Source organism: Megalobrama amblycephala, linkage group LG2 (assembly GCF_018812025.1).
Source record: "Megalobrama amblycephala isolate DHTTF-2021 linkage group LG2, ASM1881202v1, whole genome shotgun sequence".
In the NCBI taxonomy this organism is placed as follows: Eukaryota; Metazoa; Chordata; class Actinopteri; order Cypriniformes; family Xenocyprididae; genus Megalobrama; species Megalobrama amblycephala.
In genome coordinates, this window is record NC_063045.1 from 61851899 (window position 1) to 61872537 (window position 20639).

Sequence of the window (20639 nt, forward strand, 5' to 3'; positions counted from 1 at the left end):
CCCCGGAGAGATCGCTCTGATCTGACCCAGAATGCTCTTTGGTTTCACTCAACGGAGCTCATGTTTGGTTAAGAGTCGCTAGAGGTTTTTACTTGAAATCCAGCTGATGAAAACGTGATAGCTGAATGCTCAACCATATATTTATTTACATTCATTTATGAGACATGCGCAATACCTCATATATCCACATCAATTCACATTTATTTCTACACTCTTAAAAATAAAAAATGCCTTCATTGGCTTTGATGGTTCCATTAAGAACCTTTAACATCCTGGGAATCTTTCTATTGCACAAAAGGTTCTTTAGATTATTAAAATACTGAGAAAAAAACATGGTTCTTTTGAGAACGGATCACTGAAAGGTTCTTTGGGGAATCCAAAAATGGTTCTTCTATGGAATCGATGTGAAAAAACATTTATTTTTAAGAGCGTACAGCGCTTTATGCAATACAGATTGTTTCAAAGCAGTAATAAATAAGAAAATAAGACAGTAAATCTTGCAAAATTCATCAATTATGAAAAATTCAGTTCAAAGCAGTGTTGTTTTAGTTTTATTATAGTTATTAATGTTTTGAATTATTTGTATATTTTTAGTTTTTTAATGCTAAATTTTTATGTATATATGAATAATTTATGTAAATTATGAATAATTTCATTATGTGCTTTTTAATATTGCTATTTAGATTTGTTTTTTCAATTTTAGATTTTTTTTTAATTTCCAGTTAATAATTTTAGTGCTTATTTCAATTTAATCGCCAAGTCAAGATTGCTAATTTTCCTGTAAAATTTGTAAGCGTGTCATTGTTGTAAAGTTCATCAATTATAAAACAAACTGAATTCAGCTCAATTCAGTTCAAAGCAGTGTTATTTTAGTTTTATTAGTTATTAATATTATAAAATTAGCTTTTATTTTTTATATTTTTAGCTTATGTTAAATTTAGTTTTTTAGTAATTTCATTGCGTGGTTTTGCCATTTTTTTCTTTTTCTTTTTTTTTTTAATATTGCTATTTAGATTTAATTGTTTTCAGTTTTAGATTTTTTTATTTTAATTTTAGTGCTTCAATTTAAACTCATTTCAGTTTATCGCCAAGTCAACATTTCTAATTTTTGTTTAAAGTTTGTGCGTCAATGATCATCAAGGTTCATCAATTATGAAACAAATTGAATTCAGCTCAATTCAGTTCAAAGCAGTGTTATTTTAGTTTTATTATAGTTATTAATGTTTTGAATTATTTGTATATTTTTAGTTTTTTAATGCTAATTTTTTTTTTGTAATTTCATTATGTGCTTTTTAATATTGCTATTTAGATTTGTTTTTTCAGTTTTACATTTTTTTTATTTCCAGTTAATAATTTTAGTGCATATTTCAATTTAATCGCCAAGTCAAGATTGCTAATTTTCCTGTAAAGTTTGTAAGCGTCATTGTTGTAAAGTTCATCAATTATAAAACAAATTCACTTCAGCTCAATTCAGTTCAAAGAAGTGTTATTTTAGTTTTATTAGTTATTAATATTATTAAATTAGCTTTTATTTTTTATATTTTTAGTTTATGTTAAATGTAGTTTTTTAGTAATTTCATTACGTGGTTTTGCCATTTTTTTTCTTTTTCTTTTTTTTTAATATTACCATTTAGATTTAATTGTTTTTCATTTTATTTTAATTTTAGTGCTTCAATTTAAACTCATTTCAGTTTATTGCCAAGTCAACATTTCTAATTTTTGTTTAAAGTTTGTGCGTCAATGATCATCAAGGTTCATCAATTATGAAACAAATTAAATTCAGCTCAATCCAGTTCAGTGTTATTTTAGTTTTATTATAGTTATTAATGTTTTGAATTTTTAATGTTGAATTTAATTTAATATTAATTTCATTATGTGCTTTTGCCATTTTAGATTTTTTTATTTTCAGTTTTAGATTTTTTTTTTTAATTTCCACTTATTTATTTCTAATTTTAGTGCTTTAACCTAAACTTATTTCAATTTATCGCAAAGTCAACATTTCTAATTTTTGTTTAAAGTTTGTGCGTCAATGATCATCAAGGTCCATCAGTTATAAAACAAACTGAATTCAGCTCAATTCAGTTCAGTGTTATTTTAGTTTTATTATAGTTATTAATATTTTGAATTTTTAATGTTGAATTTAATTAAATTTTTTATTAATTTCATTATGTGCTTTTGCCATTTTAGATTTTTTTATTTTCAGTTTTTTATTTCCACTTATTTATTTCCAATTTTAGTGCTTTAACCTAAACTTATTTCAATTTATTGCCAAGTCAACATTTCTAATTAAGTTTTTCAAAGAATATTTATATTTTATTTCAGTTTTACTAAGCTGATTAACAGTTTAATCAGCGAATTAACAGAAATGTTTTTAATAGTTATAGTTTTCGATAATAACCCTGATTCAATGTTGATTCAATTCAGTTCAATAAATGTAAATGTTGTAAAGTTAGTGTCATTATTCAGCTCGATTCAGTTCAAAATGTTTGTTCTCATCTGATAGAGCTGAATCGATAATATTACTGAATATTAATCTTTTAAAACCCCATATACATCCTTAAATCTCGATTCATTTTCTTGCACTATTGCATTGAATCGTCAGATCCTTGCATTGATATTTATTTCATCTCTGAGCATGTTCATAGCTCACAACTCACTTTTTCCTCCATTTTTTTTCAGCCCAAACAGGAAATAAACACTTTCCCTGCGGCCACAAACAAGCCAAATGGTCATTCTGTGATGTTTCAGAAGCATTCGATGGTGAAATCAGCAGCGCTGCATGAAAGACGCCGTTATCTGCACACGCCAAATGCTCAAACTTCTCTACAATAGTCCACGAGCGCCTGCAGACAGCAATTTCCCCCAATAAAAGCCTTTGCTGCTCATTTTTGACAACGTGCACGTGAGCATCCGTAACATCCCATTCTCCTCCGAACATCCGGGGCGGTTATTTAAACATGCCCACGCCCTCCGTCAACACAGCATTTAGGCTAAAGATAGTCTTAAGTTAATGATGGTCGTCATAAACACATGTTAAGATGATTAAAAGAGCAGGAAAAACACAGCCCGAGGCGTTCGCGTTAAACCCTCCTCCGAAATCTGTCCATTGAGTTGGTTAAGCCTGCCTGGAGGAGGTTTCGCTCGTGGATTTGCCTCAAATTGTTGCATCCTACTCTTTGTCATTGTAAGGATGGACGCTTTGAAGGAAGAAAAAAGACTGAGAAAATCCTTTACAGTCGCCATCTATTAATCCTGTTTAGTGAAAACTTTAGGACGAGTTTGTCTGACAGCCCACTCCAGCTACAATCGATGTCTGGATCAATATGTCCTGTGCAGCTAAACAGGAATTAACAGGTGGCCGCTGAGGTAAATGTTTCTGAACGAAGTCTGACATTTAGTTGAGGTGATTGAGTTATCTACACATCAGCCGGCGAGGAGTTTACCTTTGCTTCGGCCTCCGTAACAAACGTTAATCTCTAATTCGATATAAAACTCATCAGCGGAGAGTGCTGCGCTGTGTGTGTGTGTGTGTGTGACGGATAAACCCGTACCTCAGCAGCAGGTATTCCTTCTGGCGGGCGGCACTGGAGAAGCACTTCCTGTTCGAGTGACACTTCCTTTCCCAGAGGCTCCTGGTCAAAGGTTTTCCTGAGATCTATGAGAGAAACACAGATTTTCAGCACATCATGTGAATGCATCATCCAGGAAACTACACTACCGTTCAAAAATTTTAAATTATTATGAATTTTTTATGTTTTGAAAGTCTCTTCTGCTCACAAAGGCTGCGTTTATTTGATCAAAAGTACAGTAAAAATAGTGAAATATTTTTATGATTTAAAATATCTGTTTTCTATGTGAATATATAGTAAAGTGTAATTTATTCCTGTGATCAAAGCGATCATTACTCCAGTCTTCAGTGTCACATGATCCTTCAGAAATCATTCTGATTTGCTGCTTAAGAAACTTTTTTTTTTTTTTTTTTTATCGTAGAACCACACGTAAAAATCTGGTGAAAAAGCTTTTATAAAATTATATGCACTTCCATTCAAATGTTTGGGGTCGTTTTTAAAAGAGTCTCTTCTGCTCACCAAGTCTGCTTTTATTTGATCAAAAATACAGTAAAAATAGTGAAATATTTTTACAATTTAAATAAACTGTTTTCTATGTGAATATACAGTAAAGTGTAATTTATTCCAGTGATCAAAGCTGAATTTTCAGCATCATTACTCCAGTCTTCCGTGTCACATGATCCTTTAGAAATCATCCTGATATGATGATTTGCTGCTCAAGAAACATTTATGATTATTATCAATGTTGAATATTTTTGTGGAAATATTCATACACCACCATTCAAAATATTAGAGTAAGATTAAAAGAAAAAGAAAAGAAATGAATACTTTAAATTAACCAATTAAATAACATCCCAATGTCAATTAGTTGGATTTTTTTAAGTAGTGTAAAAATATTTTTTTCTTTGAATAAATAATTGTTTTAAATTAAACTGTAGCTTTTTAAAATATGATTTAGTCAATTATCAACAAAAGTTTAAAACAGAAACAGCCTTAAATCTCACAAAAAAACTAAATGTTTTCCTGAAAATTACAAGACAAAATGTTTTTTTTATTGCATAATCAGTTTGTAAATTAAGTCATTTCTTTTAAATAATCCAGTGACTTCGCTTTGGCAATTAAAATAAGACTCAAAACATTAAAAGGGACCTAATATGCAAGATATAATATCAGTCTCTGGTGTCTCCAGAATGTGTGTGTGAAGTTTCAGCTCAAAATCCCCCACAGATCATTTATTATAGCTTGTCAAATTTGCCCCTATTTGGGTGTGAGCAAAAACACGCCGTTTTTGTGTGTGTCCCTTTAAATGCAAATGAGCTGCTGCTCCCCGCCCCCTTTCCAGAAGAGGGCGGAGCTTTAACAGCTCAACAACAACAAAGCTGGAGAATCTCACGCAGCCAAAATGACGACAGTGTTCAGCCTTACATTGTTCAAACCGGAGTCGACACTGATGGAGAGACTCAGGAAGAAGTTACAACTTTCTGGGTTGGTAGATGCACCGGGGGCCCGATTACAGCACTTAAACACGGAAAAAGTGCACTTTAATGCATTATGAATATGATTGTGTGAAGCTGCTGTAAAACAGCAGAAAACAACCTACTGCATGAGACATGCACCGCATCCAAACCAAACGAGTCCTATTTATAATCAGTGAAGCTCTACAATCTCAACACATCTCTTCTGTCACACAGGCTCATCCTCCAGCCGAGGCATTAGATGTTGGTTATTCACTCTGACATCATGGGATGTAATATTTAACAGCGCTGGCCATCTTTCCCTCAAACATCTCCTCTCAGCTTCTGTAAGTCCAGTGGAAGCTGCTGGAATATAGATCTGAGTGTTTTCATTCAGCTCTCGCCTCAGCTCCTCACTATCCTCCTGCTTTCCTGGGTACATATTTGACTTCCAGCGTGAATAAAGCACGGGGACGAGGACCGTGTGGCGACACATGCTGATGGCCAGCATTTTCACAGGTGGTGTAATGAGTTTCCTGCTTCATGCTGAATATTAATGTGATTAGACACAACTCTCAGTGTTGTACATCAGGCTCTCTTACAGCAGTCTCATTCAAAGCGTGTGGATCAGAGGATTTTCCACACAATATTTCCTGCTTATCTGCCGTCAGTGTCATTTACACATTTATCATCGGTCCATGATGGGAGAACGGTGTCATGATGACAAATGGGTTCAGACTCATTTCTCTGAGTGATAGAAACATCACACACACACAGATACACATTCAGCTTAATGTTCCCTCATATTGCCAGTATTGCTACACGTGGGCTGTGTCTCAAAGCCTAGTGTGCTGCCTACCTAGACAGCCTGAGTATTGCACTTTGGAAAGCTCAAACAAATCAAAATGAATCTCTCAAAATGCTCCAAACATGCATATGACCACCAAAAATGCCTCAAATGTGTCTGAAAAAACACTGTACAGTAAAAAAATTATACTGTTTGCACTCTTAATGAACTTTTATAATTATAATTTGTCATTTGCACAACCGTGTCAACTTGCCCTTATATTAAATATTATTAATATTTTATTAATATCAATACAATAAATCACACTATAAAATTCGCTGGGTTAAAATGACCCAATCGCTGGGTTAAAACAACCCAATTCGCTGGGTTAAAAAAAAAAACAATTCTCTGGGTTAAAAAACCCATTCGCTGGGTTAAAACGACCCAATCGCTGGGTTAAAACAACCCAATCGCTGGGTTAAAACAACCAATTCGCTGGGTTAAAACAACCCAATTCGCTGGGTTAAAACAACCCAATCACTGGGTTAAAACAACCAATTCGCTGGGTTAAAACAACCCAATCACTGGGTTAAAACAACCAATTCGCTGGGTTAAAACAACCCAATCGCTGAGTTAAAACAACCCAATCGCTGGGTTAAAACAACCAATTCGCTGGGTTAAAACAACCCAATCGCTGAGTTAAAACAACCAATTCGCTGGGTTAAAACAACCCAATCGCTGAGTTAAAACAACCCAATCGCTGGGTTAAAACAACCAATTCGCTGGGTTAAAACAACCCAATCACTGGGTTAAAACAACCAATTCGCTGGGTTAAAACAACCCAATCACTGGGTTAAAACAACCAATTCGCTGGGTTAAAACAACCCAATCGCTGAGTTAAAACAACCCAATCGCTGGGTTAAAACAACCAATTCGCTGGGTTAAAAAAAAAACAATTCTCTGGGTTAAAAAACCCATTCGCTGGGTTAAAACGACCCAATCGCTGGGTTAAAACAACCAATTCGCTGGGTTAAAACAACCCAATCGCTGGGTTAAAACAACCAATTCGCTGGGTTAAAACAACCAATCGCTGGGTTAAAACAACCCAATCGCTGGGTTAAAACAACCCAATCGCTGGGTTAAAAAACACCCATTCGCTGGGTTAAAACAAACCAATCGCTGGGTTAAAACAACCAATTCGCTGGGTTAAAACAATCAATTCGCTGGGTTAAAACAACCCAATCGCTGGGTTAAAAAACACCCATTCGCTGGGTTAAAACAACCCAATCGCTGGGTTAAAACAACCAATTCGCTGGGTTAAAACAACCCAATCGCTGGGTTAAAACAACCAATTCGCTGGGTTAAAACAACCAATTCGCTGGGTTAAAACAACCCAATCGCTGGGTTAAAACAACCCAATCGCTGGGTTAAAAAACACCCATTCGCTGGGTTAAAACAACCCAATCGCTGGGTTAAAACAACCCAATCGCTGGGTTAAAAAACACCCATTCGCTGGGTTAAAACAACCCAAATCGCTGGGTTAAAACAACCAATTCGCTGGGTTAAAACAACCAATTCGCTGGGTTAAAAAAAAAAACAATTCTCTGGGTTAAAAAACCCATTCGCTGGGTTAAAACGACCCAATCGCTGGGTTAAAACAACCAATTCGCTGGGTTAAAACAACCCAATCGCTGGGTTAAAACAACCAATTCGCTGGGTTAAAACAACCCAATCGCTGGGTTAAAACAACCCAATCGCTGGGTTAAAAAACACCCATTCGCTGGGTTAAAACAAACCAATCGCTGGGTTAAAACAACCAATTCGCTGGGTTAAAACAATCAATTCGCTGGGTTAAAACAACCCAATCGCTGGGTTAAAAAACACCCATTCGCTGGGTTAAAACAACCCAATCGCTGGGTTAAAACAACCAATTCGCTGGGTTAAAACAACCCAATCGCTGGGTTAAAACAACCAATTCGCTGGGTTAAAACAACCAATTCGCTGGGTTAAAACAACCCAATCGCTGGGTTAAAACAACCCAATCGCTGGGTTAAAAAACACCCATTCGCTGGGTTAAAACAACCCAATCGCTGGGTTAAAACAACCAATTCGCTGGGTTAAAACAATCGCTGGGTTAAAAAACACCCATTCGCTGGGTTAAAACAACCCAATCGCTGGGTTAAAACAACCAATTCGCTGGGTTAAAACAACCCAATTCGCTGGGTTAAAACAACCAATTCACTGGGTTAAAACAACCCAATTCGCTGGGTTAAAACAACCAATTCACTGGGTTAAAACAACCCAATCGCTGGGTTAAAACAATCAATTCGCTGGGTTAAAACAACCCAATCTCAACCAAAAAAAAACCCAATTTTTTTTTTATGAAATGATACTCTAAATAAATAAACTAAAACTGCCAGTAGGTGGCGGTAAATGTCTAAACGAGTATGTCATTCATATGAGTCATTCATTCATTCGATTCGTTCAAACAGCTGATTTATTCAGGAATGAAGCTCTCTTTATGAATGAGTCATTGAATCACTGACTCACCCGACTGATTCGCTCAAAATGCAGAAATTAAGAAACCGCTGTGTGTGTGATAACAGTTCTGCTCTGGCTTTATAGGTAATATTTTCATTGGCAAAACTGAGCAAAAACAGACAATATTGTGTCACAATATGTATAAAATCTGTATCACATTTGCACTCATGCTATTCAGAACAGAAACAGCACTGGTGTGTATATCATGATATCAATATGAGACAAAAACTCATAGAGGGGCATTAGGGTCATTCTAACTGCATTCTATAGGCTTCATCCCAGTGAGTTGTTGCCCTGCTTCATGTTTGTCACCATCAACTGTATGAAATGTAAGATAAAAATGCACATAGGCTCAAAAGGTGCTTATAATCCTCATAATTTCTGTCTAGGTTAATCAGGATTGAAGTCCCGTTTGTAATGACTCATGTCACTGTTAGTCAAGTTTCTTTGACTCTAAACAAATCTAGATGACTTTGTCACTTCTGTGTCACTAAATGAGAAAAGGGGGCGGAGCAACACAACTGACAGCTGCTGTCAGCCAGTCAGAAGGCCGGTTATACTCGCGCCCGTTTCTTCCTCGCCGACAGTGATGGATGAGCCGCGCTCCCACGCTCTCCTCTGGGCCTCCTCCATCTCACGCTCCCTCCATCTCTGTCTGTCTACTCTATGGCTGTCCATGAGGTCCACAGAGGAGGAGAGATGTGGAGAGATTTCACTGCTGCTCTAATAAAAATCCAATATTTCTCTGTGTTCCCACACGCGATGGAAGAGGTGAGAGCCGGAGCGGGAGACGGAGGTGAAGAGAGCGTCTCGCTCCAGCGGCCTGCAGGTCCATTAGACATATATTATATTCAGCTGGAGGAGACGGCAATAACGTGGCCACCGAGAGCCGAAGGAGTCGTGTTATATAGTGTATGTGCCGTCTGCTCTCTCGAAAGAGATCAACAACACCGTGCCTGAAGTGAAAATGACAATCAAGCAAAATCCCATTTAAGGGAAGTCAGTCAGCAGCCATCCTGCTAATGTCCCCTATGTAGGTAACAGATGTACAAGCTCATTCTGCTTGTATGGAGAACAAAAGAAACAGCAAAACTGAGTTAAAATTACAAAATTATGTTTATATATATATATATATATATATATATATATATATATATATATATAGGGTACAACGGGGCTAAAGGCACACCTTAAGAAAAATGTGCTTTTCACGACTCCCAAAGTGTATGATTGAAGGAAAAATATAGATATGTTTCTATTGAACATTGATGGAGAAACTAAAAATAATTCATAAAAGTGGTTTATTTTGTTTAAAAATCGTATAAATTTATGAGGTGGCGAGGGGCCGTTTTACCTTTTTACCTTTTTACGCTTTTTACCCCAAATACCATACTTTTACATATTGCTTTAATTACTGTTGCTTTAATTACCTTGAACAAAACTGAAAATCATTAAGAAGATCTTTGTCTGAAAATACAAACATTAATTCTCTTTCTTTACATTTTGGGTAAAATAATTTATATTTATCATAATAAAAATCGAGTCTGTTTTAGGACCATTAACACATTATATTCATGACAATCAATGTTGGGCACGTTACTTTTAAAATCAATTAGTTATAGTTACTAGTTACTTCTCACAAATAGTAATTGAGCTACATCATTATAAAAGTAACTAATTACCAGGGAAAAACTTCAAATATGATTGGAAGTCTAAAATAAATGATGCTTGATCCGACTCGTGACTCTTGATCCGCTCTTGCTCACGACATGAAATTTCTCTGTACTGTACTACGTGTTGGTAGCCATTAAAGAAAATGTAGTTTCATATTTATGTTTAAATATATGTTATTTTTTAATTTCATGTATTTGATTATGAAAAGTGAACAGCATGAGTAAGACAGAATATATCAAAAGATGTGCAATATATCAGGAGACATGGAGTGGATCAGACATGATTTTGACCACTTCATTAAGTTTTGTTTTGTAGAAAGACTTTCTTTAAAGTGAATTTCATTTTGTATCTTAATTTTAATCAATGTTTCATCTACCAATTGCATGGATTTAATAAATAAGAAGCAAATATAGCAGACAATATAATCGCCGGTGCCGGCGCGATCACTTGCGCGTGAACTGAAGCGCGTCTTACAGGCTAAATGAACCCAAACTCAGCGGCTGCTTGCCTCGCAGACATGAGAAATATATCTATAGAAAGCTTGAAATGTCTACTTCTAAACAAAATAATTCAAAACTAAAAGAAATAGGCTACTCTCTGATTATGTAATCCGAATGAAATGTGCATTCAATCTCCAGGCGCGTCCACGGAGATGATGAGAGTCACCAATGTGAACTTCATCCTCTCAGCCGACACTGATTCACAAAACATTAGTTTATTAATAAACAATTAAAATGTCTCCTTGCTGTTTTTGTCACATTCATTGCTTTAATTACCTTGAACAAAACTGAAAATCATTAAGAAGATCTTTGTCTGAAAATACAAACATTAATTCTCTTTCTTTACATTTTGGGTAAAATAATTTATATTTATCATAATAAAAATCGAGTCTGTTTTGGGACCATTAACACATTATATTCATGACAATCAATGTTGGGCACGTTACTTTTACAATTAATTAGTTATAGTTACTAGTTACTTCTCACAAATAGTAATTGAGCTACATCATTATAAAAGTAACTAATTACCAGGGAAAAAGACTTCAAATATGATTGGATGCCCCCAATTTTAAATATAAGTCTAAAATAAATGATGCTTGATCCGACTGGTGACTCTTGATCCGCTCTTGCTCACAACATGAGATTTCTCTGTACTGTACTACATGTTGGTAGCCATTAAAGAAAATGTAGTTTCATATTTATGTTTAAATATATGTTATGTTTTAATTTCATGTATTTGATTATGAAAAGTGAACAGCATGTGTAAGATAGAATATATCATAAAATGTGCAATATATCAGGAGACATGGAGTGGGTCAGACATGATTTTTGACCACTTCATTAAGTTTTGTTTTGTAGAAAGACTTTCTTTAAAGTGAATTTCGTTTTGTATCTTAATTTTAATCAATGTTTCATATACCAATTGTGTAGATTTAATAAATAATAAGCAAATATAGCAGACAATATAATCATGACATGGAGGCGCCGGCGCGATCACTTGCGCGTGAACTGAAGCGCGACTTACAGGCTAAATGAACCGAAACACAGACATGAGAAATATATCTATAGAAAGCTTGAAATGTCTACTTCTAAACGAAATAATTCAAAACTAAAAGAAATGATTATGTAATCTGATTGAAATGTGCATTTTCTCTCCAGGCGCGTCCACGGAGATGATGAGAGTCAGCAATGTGAACTTCATCCTCTCAGCCGACACTGATTCACAAAACATTAGTTTATTAATAAACAATTAAAATGTCTCCTTGCTGTTTTTGTCACATTCATAATCATTACTTTTGTCGGTTCTTTATGGCAAGCTTTATGTGTGCACTATAGGCCTATGTTACGTAAACGCTCATTATTATGGTTTATTCTCTCCAGTAGCCTATATGTGATTAAGTCAACTAATGGTTTAAATGAACAACTACTAGTCGACTAGAAAAAAACGCGGTTATTCCCATCACTGATGACAATTAAGCTAATCTCCCTCCCCATATACAGTACATCATGGTAATATTGGAATTGGAATAAGATTATTAGCAATTATTTTCTGTAACAAAAAAAAAATACAGTAAAGAAATACTAATGAGAATCACTACTGAGAATAATAATGAAATGAAAAACATATGGATGTATTACAATCTTGGAACTGAGAAATTGTCATGAACATAATAATATCATATTGTAAAAAAGATTTTCTTTATGTTAAAGATACTCATTTTTCCTGTTTATTTTTGTGTAACTTTTTGAGATTATATTTTGCTTAAATTTGGACCTGAGGTGCCGAATCAAAGATCCAAACAAGCAGTAACAGGAGACGAGTTCGCTGGAATGATAAAAGAAACGTTTCATACATATTTGATGGATGGATTATAATAACGCTTCTGAAACAGAGCCAGTGGTTGTTAACAGAGTGTTATATTTGTGTTGGATAGAAACGAGCGATTTGCTGATGTCGCTAATGACAAACAGAAGCTCTGAGACGGCGTTTGTCCTCTCGGTAAAGGGAATTATGGGAAGTTTGGTTGGGTACAGACTGACGGAAGCTCCTCTGTGCTTTTAAATATGAATTATTGTTGCACACAGGGCTGCAGTGTGCATCATATTTACAGAAAGATGTTAAAAAGTTTTCTGAAATGAAATTCAGGAGCTCATGCATGTTGTGGTCAGGAAGCATCGTCTCGAGAGCGAATCATTATCAGGTCGCTCATTCTAAAGAATGATGTTCGTCATTGAAGAGAAGCGCCTGTCTTCCCACGCCGTACACCGAGACAGCGCTGAGGACGAGGGATGAAGGTCGTGAGTTTCTCTGAACCAGAGACAGAAAGCTGCCCTGTGGGTGTCACAACAAACCAAGGTCAAATCAGAGAGAGAACGCCAACAGCAACAACACACACACACACACACACACACACAATGTCAAATAGAAGAAAAGCAACATTATTCTGATCACTAACTGCATTCAACGATAGAAAATACACTGAAGAGCCACCGCATATACCGTCATGTCAAATCACATCACATGATCTGAAAAAGAATAAACCGTTTGCTCTCATGTCAAAATAGCCCTTCATCTGTGATGTTAAACAACCGTGTCAGCTGACCACACAAACACACGTTGGGTTTTTATGTTTTAAGGGGATTTTCCATAGACATAATGGCTTTTATACTGTACAAACTGCTTACACACACACACACACACACACACACACACACACACACACACACACATACACACACACACACACACAGTATATATACAGTATATGCAGTAGCAACTTTCATACATGTATTCATATATTCATACGACATATATTCAGAATGGTTTTGCTGGAGATATAAAACTAAATAGCATATTGAATTATTACAGTATTTTAATTTAACCTCAATAGACCAGCAGAAACACTGTTAGAGTTATGAAGTCTGATTCATTTATGTGAATCAGTTCTTTTGAAATGAATCAGTTCAAAAAATTAATTCAAACATATGTTTGCATCACTTAAAAATCATGTGCAATTTAACAGGTTAAAGGTATAGTGTATTTAATCATTTATATTTGAATCAGAATATATACTATTCTATAAAAAAGTATAAATAAGTCTAAGATTAATATAAATAACTTTACTGTACTGTACTTTTTGCATCTACAATATATTTTGTGAAGCAACAATAGCTGTTTGAATGAAATGATTATATATATATATATATATAAATAATGTATATATAAAACTTTAAAGTTTGCAACTATCTTAGGTTGTCAGTAAGAATTTTTTACTCATTTAATATGCAATAAAATTTACTATGCTCCCTTTTTCTTTTATATATTTTAATATGTACAGAAATATGTTGTATAAATTTTTACATAAATATAAGTGTTACACAGAATGACAATGGAACATTATTTCACCCACATTTTGACATTTTATTCTCCCAAAACGTATTTGAAACCTTAAAAGCAGACGTTTTACTTGCATTTAATGTGCATTTCCATGTATATAAAGTCACTTTTGTAAATGTCTTTGACTGATAAATATATATAGTAGATTTTACCATGCTTTACTTGGATTAAACAAAAATTTTAAAGCTACAAAGGCTGTTCGGATGAAATGATGAGGGGGAAAAAAATGCCTTTTATGGCATTTTGGCAATAAAAAGCCCAAAAACAGAATATAATCAGGGCTGAAAATAAAGATCTGTTTTTAGTTCTATCACCCAGTGCTGTTTCCACACCATTGAAAAGTGAAATGAATACGTAGGAAACAGTTTTAGCACACAGACACGAATGCAGCGCATGTCCAAATGTGTTTGTGAGTCGTCAGCGAGCGCATCGGGGCCATTACAGTAATAACGGCGGGTGAGTCGCTGTTTAAAGCGTGAGTCAGTCTCCATGCGGCGCTGGGATTGGCAGTTTAAACAACTCAGTCCAATTACCAGCGTTTTCATTCCATTACAGGCCGTCCCCCGAGGCCCGCGCGCCGCACCCGCCCCATTGTGGGCACAATTAATTGGTTGTGTTCTGACACACGTGAGCTTGAAACGACTGACTGTAAATCGAACGCGGCTCATGCCAGGTCAGAGTCTGCCTTCTTTAGGAGTAAACACTGCAGCCACTCTCAATGTGAACATGAGGGATTAAAGAGGCCATGTTATGCCCTCTTGTTGCTTTTGGGCTCTACTGCAATTGACCCTTTGCAAAAAACCCTTAGTTACTGTTGCTTTGTCCGACAGGCCATGACTGACAACACGTTGACAGACAAGACAGAGCAGGTTACTGATGATATTAAAGTCCCAGCTTTCAAACTGTGTATTTTTTTAATAAATTCGAACAATAAAAAGCGTTTTGTAGCTCTTTAATGTGTCGTGACAGATCTCTGTAGCTCCTCAGCTCAAGCGGCTCGTGAACCGATCATCTCTTCCTACTAGTTCATTTATAGCATCAAATAAACATGAATGAACATCAGAAGGTATGTTGTTTCAGTACACAAAGTTCAAGTCCACCGAGGTTAATCTTCTAACTCCTGACTGCTTTGTCGGACAAAATGCCGGATTCGGCGTTATGATTGGATAGATCGCTTGTCAATCAAACTCCCAGCGAAGAGTCAATTGAATGTTGATTATTCTCCTCATATTCTCCATCGTTGCAGCTCCTCTCTTCCCAGTCTGTCAGTATCGCTCTGTTTAGTTCCTGTCTCTATGAAGCCCCTCCTTCTGAAAAGCACAATGTGCTCTGATTGGTCGGCTGGACAACCAGGCCCCGCCCCTTTATTCAGCGTATGAATTATTTAAATGAGGAATATTGTGAAGAAAACTCAAGATGTTCAGAAACACTGATATAGAGAAGAACTGGAACTTTGCTCAAACAGCAACATCGTCTTTAAATGAAACCGAGGCATAGAAATAAAGATGCGAGGGAATCAGATGAGCTCATTGGCACTGCAGCAGTCTGTGCTGCAATCACCATCGCATGTTCCTTTTACTGACTCATTACATCCTGGCACGCGGCCCGAGGAAAGTTTTCCCGTCCAATCCGTCTCCCCCTTCTGAATAGTTTCAGAGTTTCGAGCGTGCTAAATCAAGCCTCTCCTCAGTATTTGTTCTAGTGTGCAGCGCACCGGCCCTCGCCGCGCGGGTTTGTCACATTAACAGCGGTTGAGCTGAGCGGCCCGATTTAAAGCACTTTGGGGTTCTCGACAAAATGCGATCCATATTTTGTGCCGTTCCAGGGCCAAAAACCTGAGTGGTGAATAATGTAAGGTAGATTTGGACATGGTGGAAATGAGCAAACACACACGTGCTGAATTTATTACCGCCTCTAATGGGCCAAACGCATTACAATGCCATTTGTGATATGTAGCGGTACACAACCTTTCTGCTTATTATAAATTAATGCAAGGTTGGAGACGATAGACGCTACGCGGGTCTCGATACTTGCAGGAACGCACAACAAACTTTAATTGAAACTTCAACTGCATAACATAAGAGATAAACAAATTACAAGCATTTCACACTCAGCTGAATCTCACCAAAGGCCTTGAACCTTCTGTGAGAAAAATGCTTTGAAAGAAGTTCCTTCTGTTCACCGAGACATTAGAAAGTTAAAGCTTTGAAATAGAAAACTTTTTTAACATTATCAATGTCTTTTTTGACCATTTTAATGCATTCTTGTATTAAAATTATTTTTAATATATTAAATTAATCATCAGTATTACTACACTAAGTAGATCATTTGATCATTTCATTTTTCTGAAAAAAAAGAAAAAAAAGAAAATCAACCCCATAGCAACCTTCCACAATACCCTAGCAACCGCCCAGAACACTGTAGAAACTGCTGGACAACAAAACAGGCAGATAAAAGCTTTACACTCCTTAGCAACACCATAGCAACCACCCACAATACCCTAGCAACCTCATAGCAACCACCCAGAACACTGTAAGAACTGCTGGACAACAAAACAAGCAGAAATAAAGATTTAAACCTCTTAGCAACGCTATAGCAATCACCCATAATACCCTAGCAACCTCATAGCAACCACCCAGAACACTAGCAATTGCTGGACAAAAAAACTGGCAGAAAAAAAGCTTTAAACCTCTTAGCAACGCTATAGCAATCACCCATAATACCCTAGCAACCTCATAGCAACCACCCAGAACACTGTAAGAACTGCTGGACAACAAAACAAGCAGAAATAAAGATTTAAACCTCTTAGCAACGCTATAGCAATCACCCATAATACCCTAGCAACCTCATAGCAACCACCCAGAACACTGTAAGAACTGCTGGACAACAAAACAAGCAGAAATAAAGATTTAAACCTCTTAGCAACGCTATAGCAATCACCCATAATACCCTAGCAACCTCATAGCAACCACCCAGAACACTGTAGCAATTGCTGGACAAAAAAACTGGCAGAAAAAAAGCTTTACACTCCTTAGCAACACCATAGCAACCAACAGCAATACCCTAGCAACCACCCAGAACACTGTAGGAACTACTGGACAACAAAACAGGCAGAAAAAAGCTTTAAACTTCTTAGCAACCCATAGCAACCACCCACAATACCCTAGCAACCTCATAGCAACCACCCAGAACACTGTAGCAACTCCTGGACAAAAAACAGGCCAAAAAAAGCTTTAACTACTTAGCAATGCCATAGCAACTACCGACAATACCCTAGCAACCACCCAGAACACTGTAGCAACTGCTGGACAACAAAACAGGCAGAAAAAGCTTTAAACCTCTTAACAATGCCATAGCAACCACCCATAATACCCTAGCAACCTCATAGCAACCACCCAGCACACCGTAGCAACTCCTGGACAAAAAACAGGCCAAAAAAAGCTTTAACTACTTAGCAATGCCATAGCAACTACCGACAATACCCTAGCAACCACCCAGAAAACTGTAGCAACTGCTGGACAACAAAACAGGCAGAAAAAGCTTTAAACCTCTTAGCAATGCCATAGCAACCACCCACAATACCCTAGCAACCTCATAGCAACCACCCAGAACACCGTAGCAACTCCTGGACAAAAAACAGGCCAAAAAAAGCTTTAACTACTTAGCAATACCCTAGCAACCACCCAGAACACTGTAGCAACTGCTGGACAACAAAACAGGCAGAAAAAGCTTTAAACCTCTTAACAATGCCATAGCAACCACCCATAATACCCTAGCAACCTCATAGCAACCACCCAGAACACTGTAGCAACTGCTGGATGATAAAACACCCTAAAAACACCCTAGAAACTGCTTAGCAATGCCCTGGCAACACAATAATGAGTTTTGCACAGGCAAGCATCACATTTATTTTCAGCTGAATCTTACGAAAGGCCTCAAAACATTAAATATTTTATATAATAAACATTCTAAATATGTTAAGTCAATAAATCAGTATTACTAGTGATCTAAACATGTATGAAAACTCACTCTGTAACTCGCAAACACATAGAAAGCGCCTGTGCAACACCCTGGCAACCACTCAAATTACCCTAGCAACATAGTACGTCTGCAAAGGAATAAAACACTCTCATTTCCTTTTAAAAATATAAAAAGTCGAGTTTACTTTGAGACCTGACACTGTTTAAAACTGAAACGAGAAGAGTTTACTGGAGATGTGTGAAATACACAACAAAATGTCTCCTGTTGGCTTTGGACCGGAGAATGGCTTCAGGGGAAAATATCACAGCTTGTGTTGGCTGAGATGATGACGGCTTCTCTCAGACACAAAAAGAGTCGCGGCCAAATGCAGCGAGCAGATCAGCTCTGAACCTCCGACCAGCTCCGGCTGAACCCGACGACGCCCGGCGGGCACAGCTCAGCTCCCATGAGCCTCCTCTGCCAAGCTGCGGCCGCACACGTGGTCGCATATGAAAACAATTACATTAATTGCATGTCTTTTGCTACTTGTGCTAAATTACACAAGTTAGTGAATTAAGGGCCATTTACATAGTTGAATTCTCCCGTCTCACCTCTGAAACGATTCAATCCCGCCACCGCTGCTAAAGGGAAGCAATCGCTGAGTTGGCATCTAGTGTTTAAATCCACCAAACGAGCCCTCAATACACACACTCAAACTGACGCTGTGCTTGGAAAAGCTATCATGCTACGCGTATGATTGCTGCAGTACACTATATATAGTACATGTATATAGTGTACAGTATGCTAATTTTCTAAATGCATGGAATATCCAGGTGACCCACTTAATTTGCTACAATGTGCATGGAATATTATAACCCATAATGCAATGTCAACTGTAATTCTTATGATTCATTATTTAATCAGGCTGATACAGTAAATATTACGTATTTGTACACAAAATTAGATGAAATGCAAAATAGTCATTTTAACTGGATGCACTCACTAAATTAGCCGTGCAATATTTTGTGACATTGTTTTAAGGGAATAATGCATACTGGTTTACTTACTATTTTTAAAGAGAACAGTACAGTAGGCAGTATACCGAACATACTGTGTGGTTTTCAGTAAGAGTAAGCAAGTATTCCATTCTCAACATGACACAGAAAAGCACACTAGGATTTTTGCAGAAATGGTAATTGTAGTATGCTGCCTGGAACATAGATAGCTTGTGTGGAAGAGATGAAAACGCACACTGCCTACTGCATAATGCACCATGTTTTACTTTATAATGCACATTATTTTTAATATTAAAATAATACAAATAATATTTTTTAATTAATTTTATATACATAAAATTTATATATAAATGGACAAAAACTATTTAAAAAAACATTTAAAATTTTATATATATATTTTAAATTTTATTTAAACAATTTTTACTATTTTACCATTATATACTATTTTTAAAATATGATGGGTTGCATCTTTTTATCATCTCAAAATGCATAATATAATATAATTTTTTAAAACACTATATATATATATATATATATATATATATATATATATATATACACACACATTTATAAATTTTTAAATTGATTTATTTTAAACATAAAAATGCTTAAACTTAATACTAAGTTATGTATTAAAATTTTCATTTCTAATATATATATATATATATATATATATATATATATATATATATATATATATATATAGTATTTAATATATTTTTATAAATAATGAATAATATTTATATAATATTTAACATTTTATATAAATATGTTTAATTTTAATTACAATTTTTATTTATTTTTATTATTTTATTATTACATACTATTTTTAAAACGAGAGGTTGGGTGTAGTTATCTAAAAAATAAATAATACATTTGCATTTATAATAATATAATATAATTTTTACAACACCTACTATATATATATATATATATATATATATATATATATATATATATATATATATACACACACTTTTTTAAAAATAAAAATACTTAAACTTTATGCATAAGTTATGTATTAAAAATACTATTTCTAAAACTATATATATATATATATACACTTCAAAAATATTTAACATTTTAAATAATAAATAATAATAAATAGTATCAATTTAAATAATATTAAATAATTTTTTTTATTTATTTTTATTATTTTATTATTATATACTATACAGGTTGCATCTAGTTATCATCTAAAAAAAAATCATAAATTTGCATTTATAAACAAATTGTTTTAAGTTTTGGCTGTCTGATGAAATAAAAGTCAGTAGAGGGATGATCAATAAAGGTTATCACTTTCGGTTCATTCATCACACTGTAAATGGAAGGTCAAGTCAAGTGTAGTGCATTATGGGATACAGTTTTCTGCTTGTATAATGCATATGTAGCAGTAGTTCATTCAGTTATTCCACACATACTGTGAAAGTAAGTATACCGCAGGACAAGTATGAGTCGTACAGTAGTATGTTATTCTGTCTGGTCGAGTGTGTTGTGTTGAGGTAAATCACTGCTGTGTGAGAGTCCGTGTTAAACAGCGTCTGTGTCCGGATCGAAGCTCGTCCCCTCATAACTCACGGCAGAAGTGCCCGACGCGACACGCTCACAAATCACGATCGCAATTAATATCCTCAATGAGAGCGCAGAGCCTTCTACAGCTCCTGAACTTTATGGCGTTTCCATTGATCACCGTTCCACAACAACAAAACGCTGCTTATTTATCGCTCTGGAGTGTTACTCA

The 20639-nt window shown here is 35.5% G+C and overlaps 1 protein-coding gene across 3 annotated transcripts in view; it reads right to left on the minus strand.

Annotated features, from left to right (window-relative positions):
- The window catches only part of unc5cb (unc-5 netrin receptor Cb), a 218723-nt gene that overhangs the window by 68775 nt on the left and 129309 nt on the right, over positions 1–20639 (minus strand). For all 3 annotated transcript variants that reach the window (XM_048181361.1, XM_048181360.1, XM_048181362.1), the window contains exon 4: positions 3552–3655. In XM_048181361.1, coding sequence (XP_048037318.1) covers positions 3552–3655 — 104 coding nt within the window. The remainder of the gene's footprint in view (positions 1–3551; positions 3656–20639) is intronic.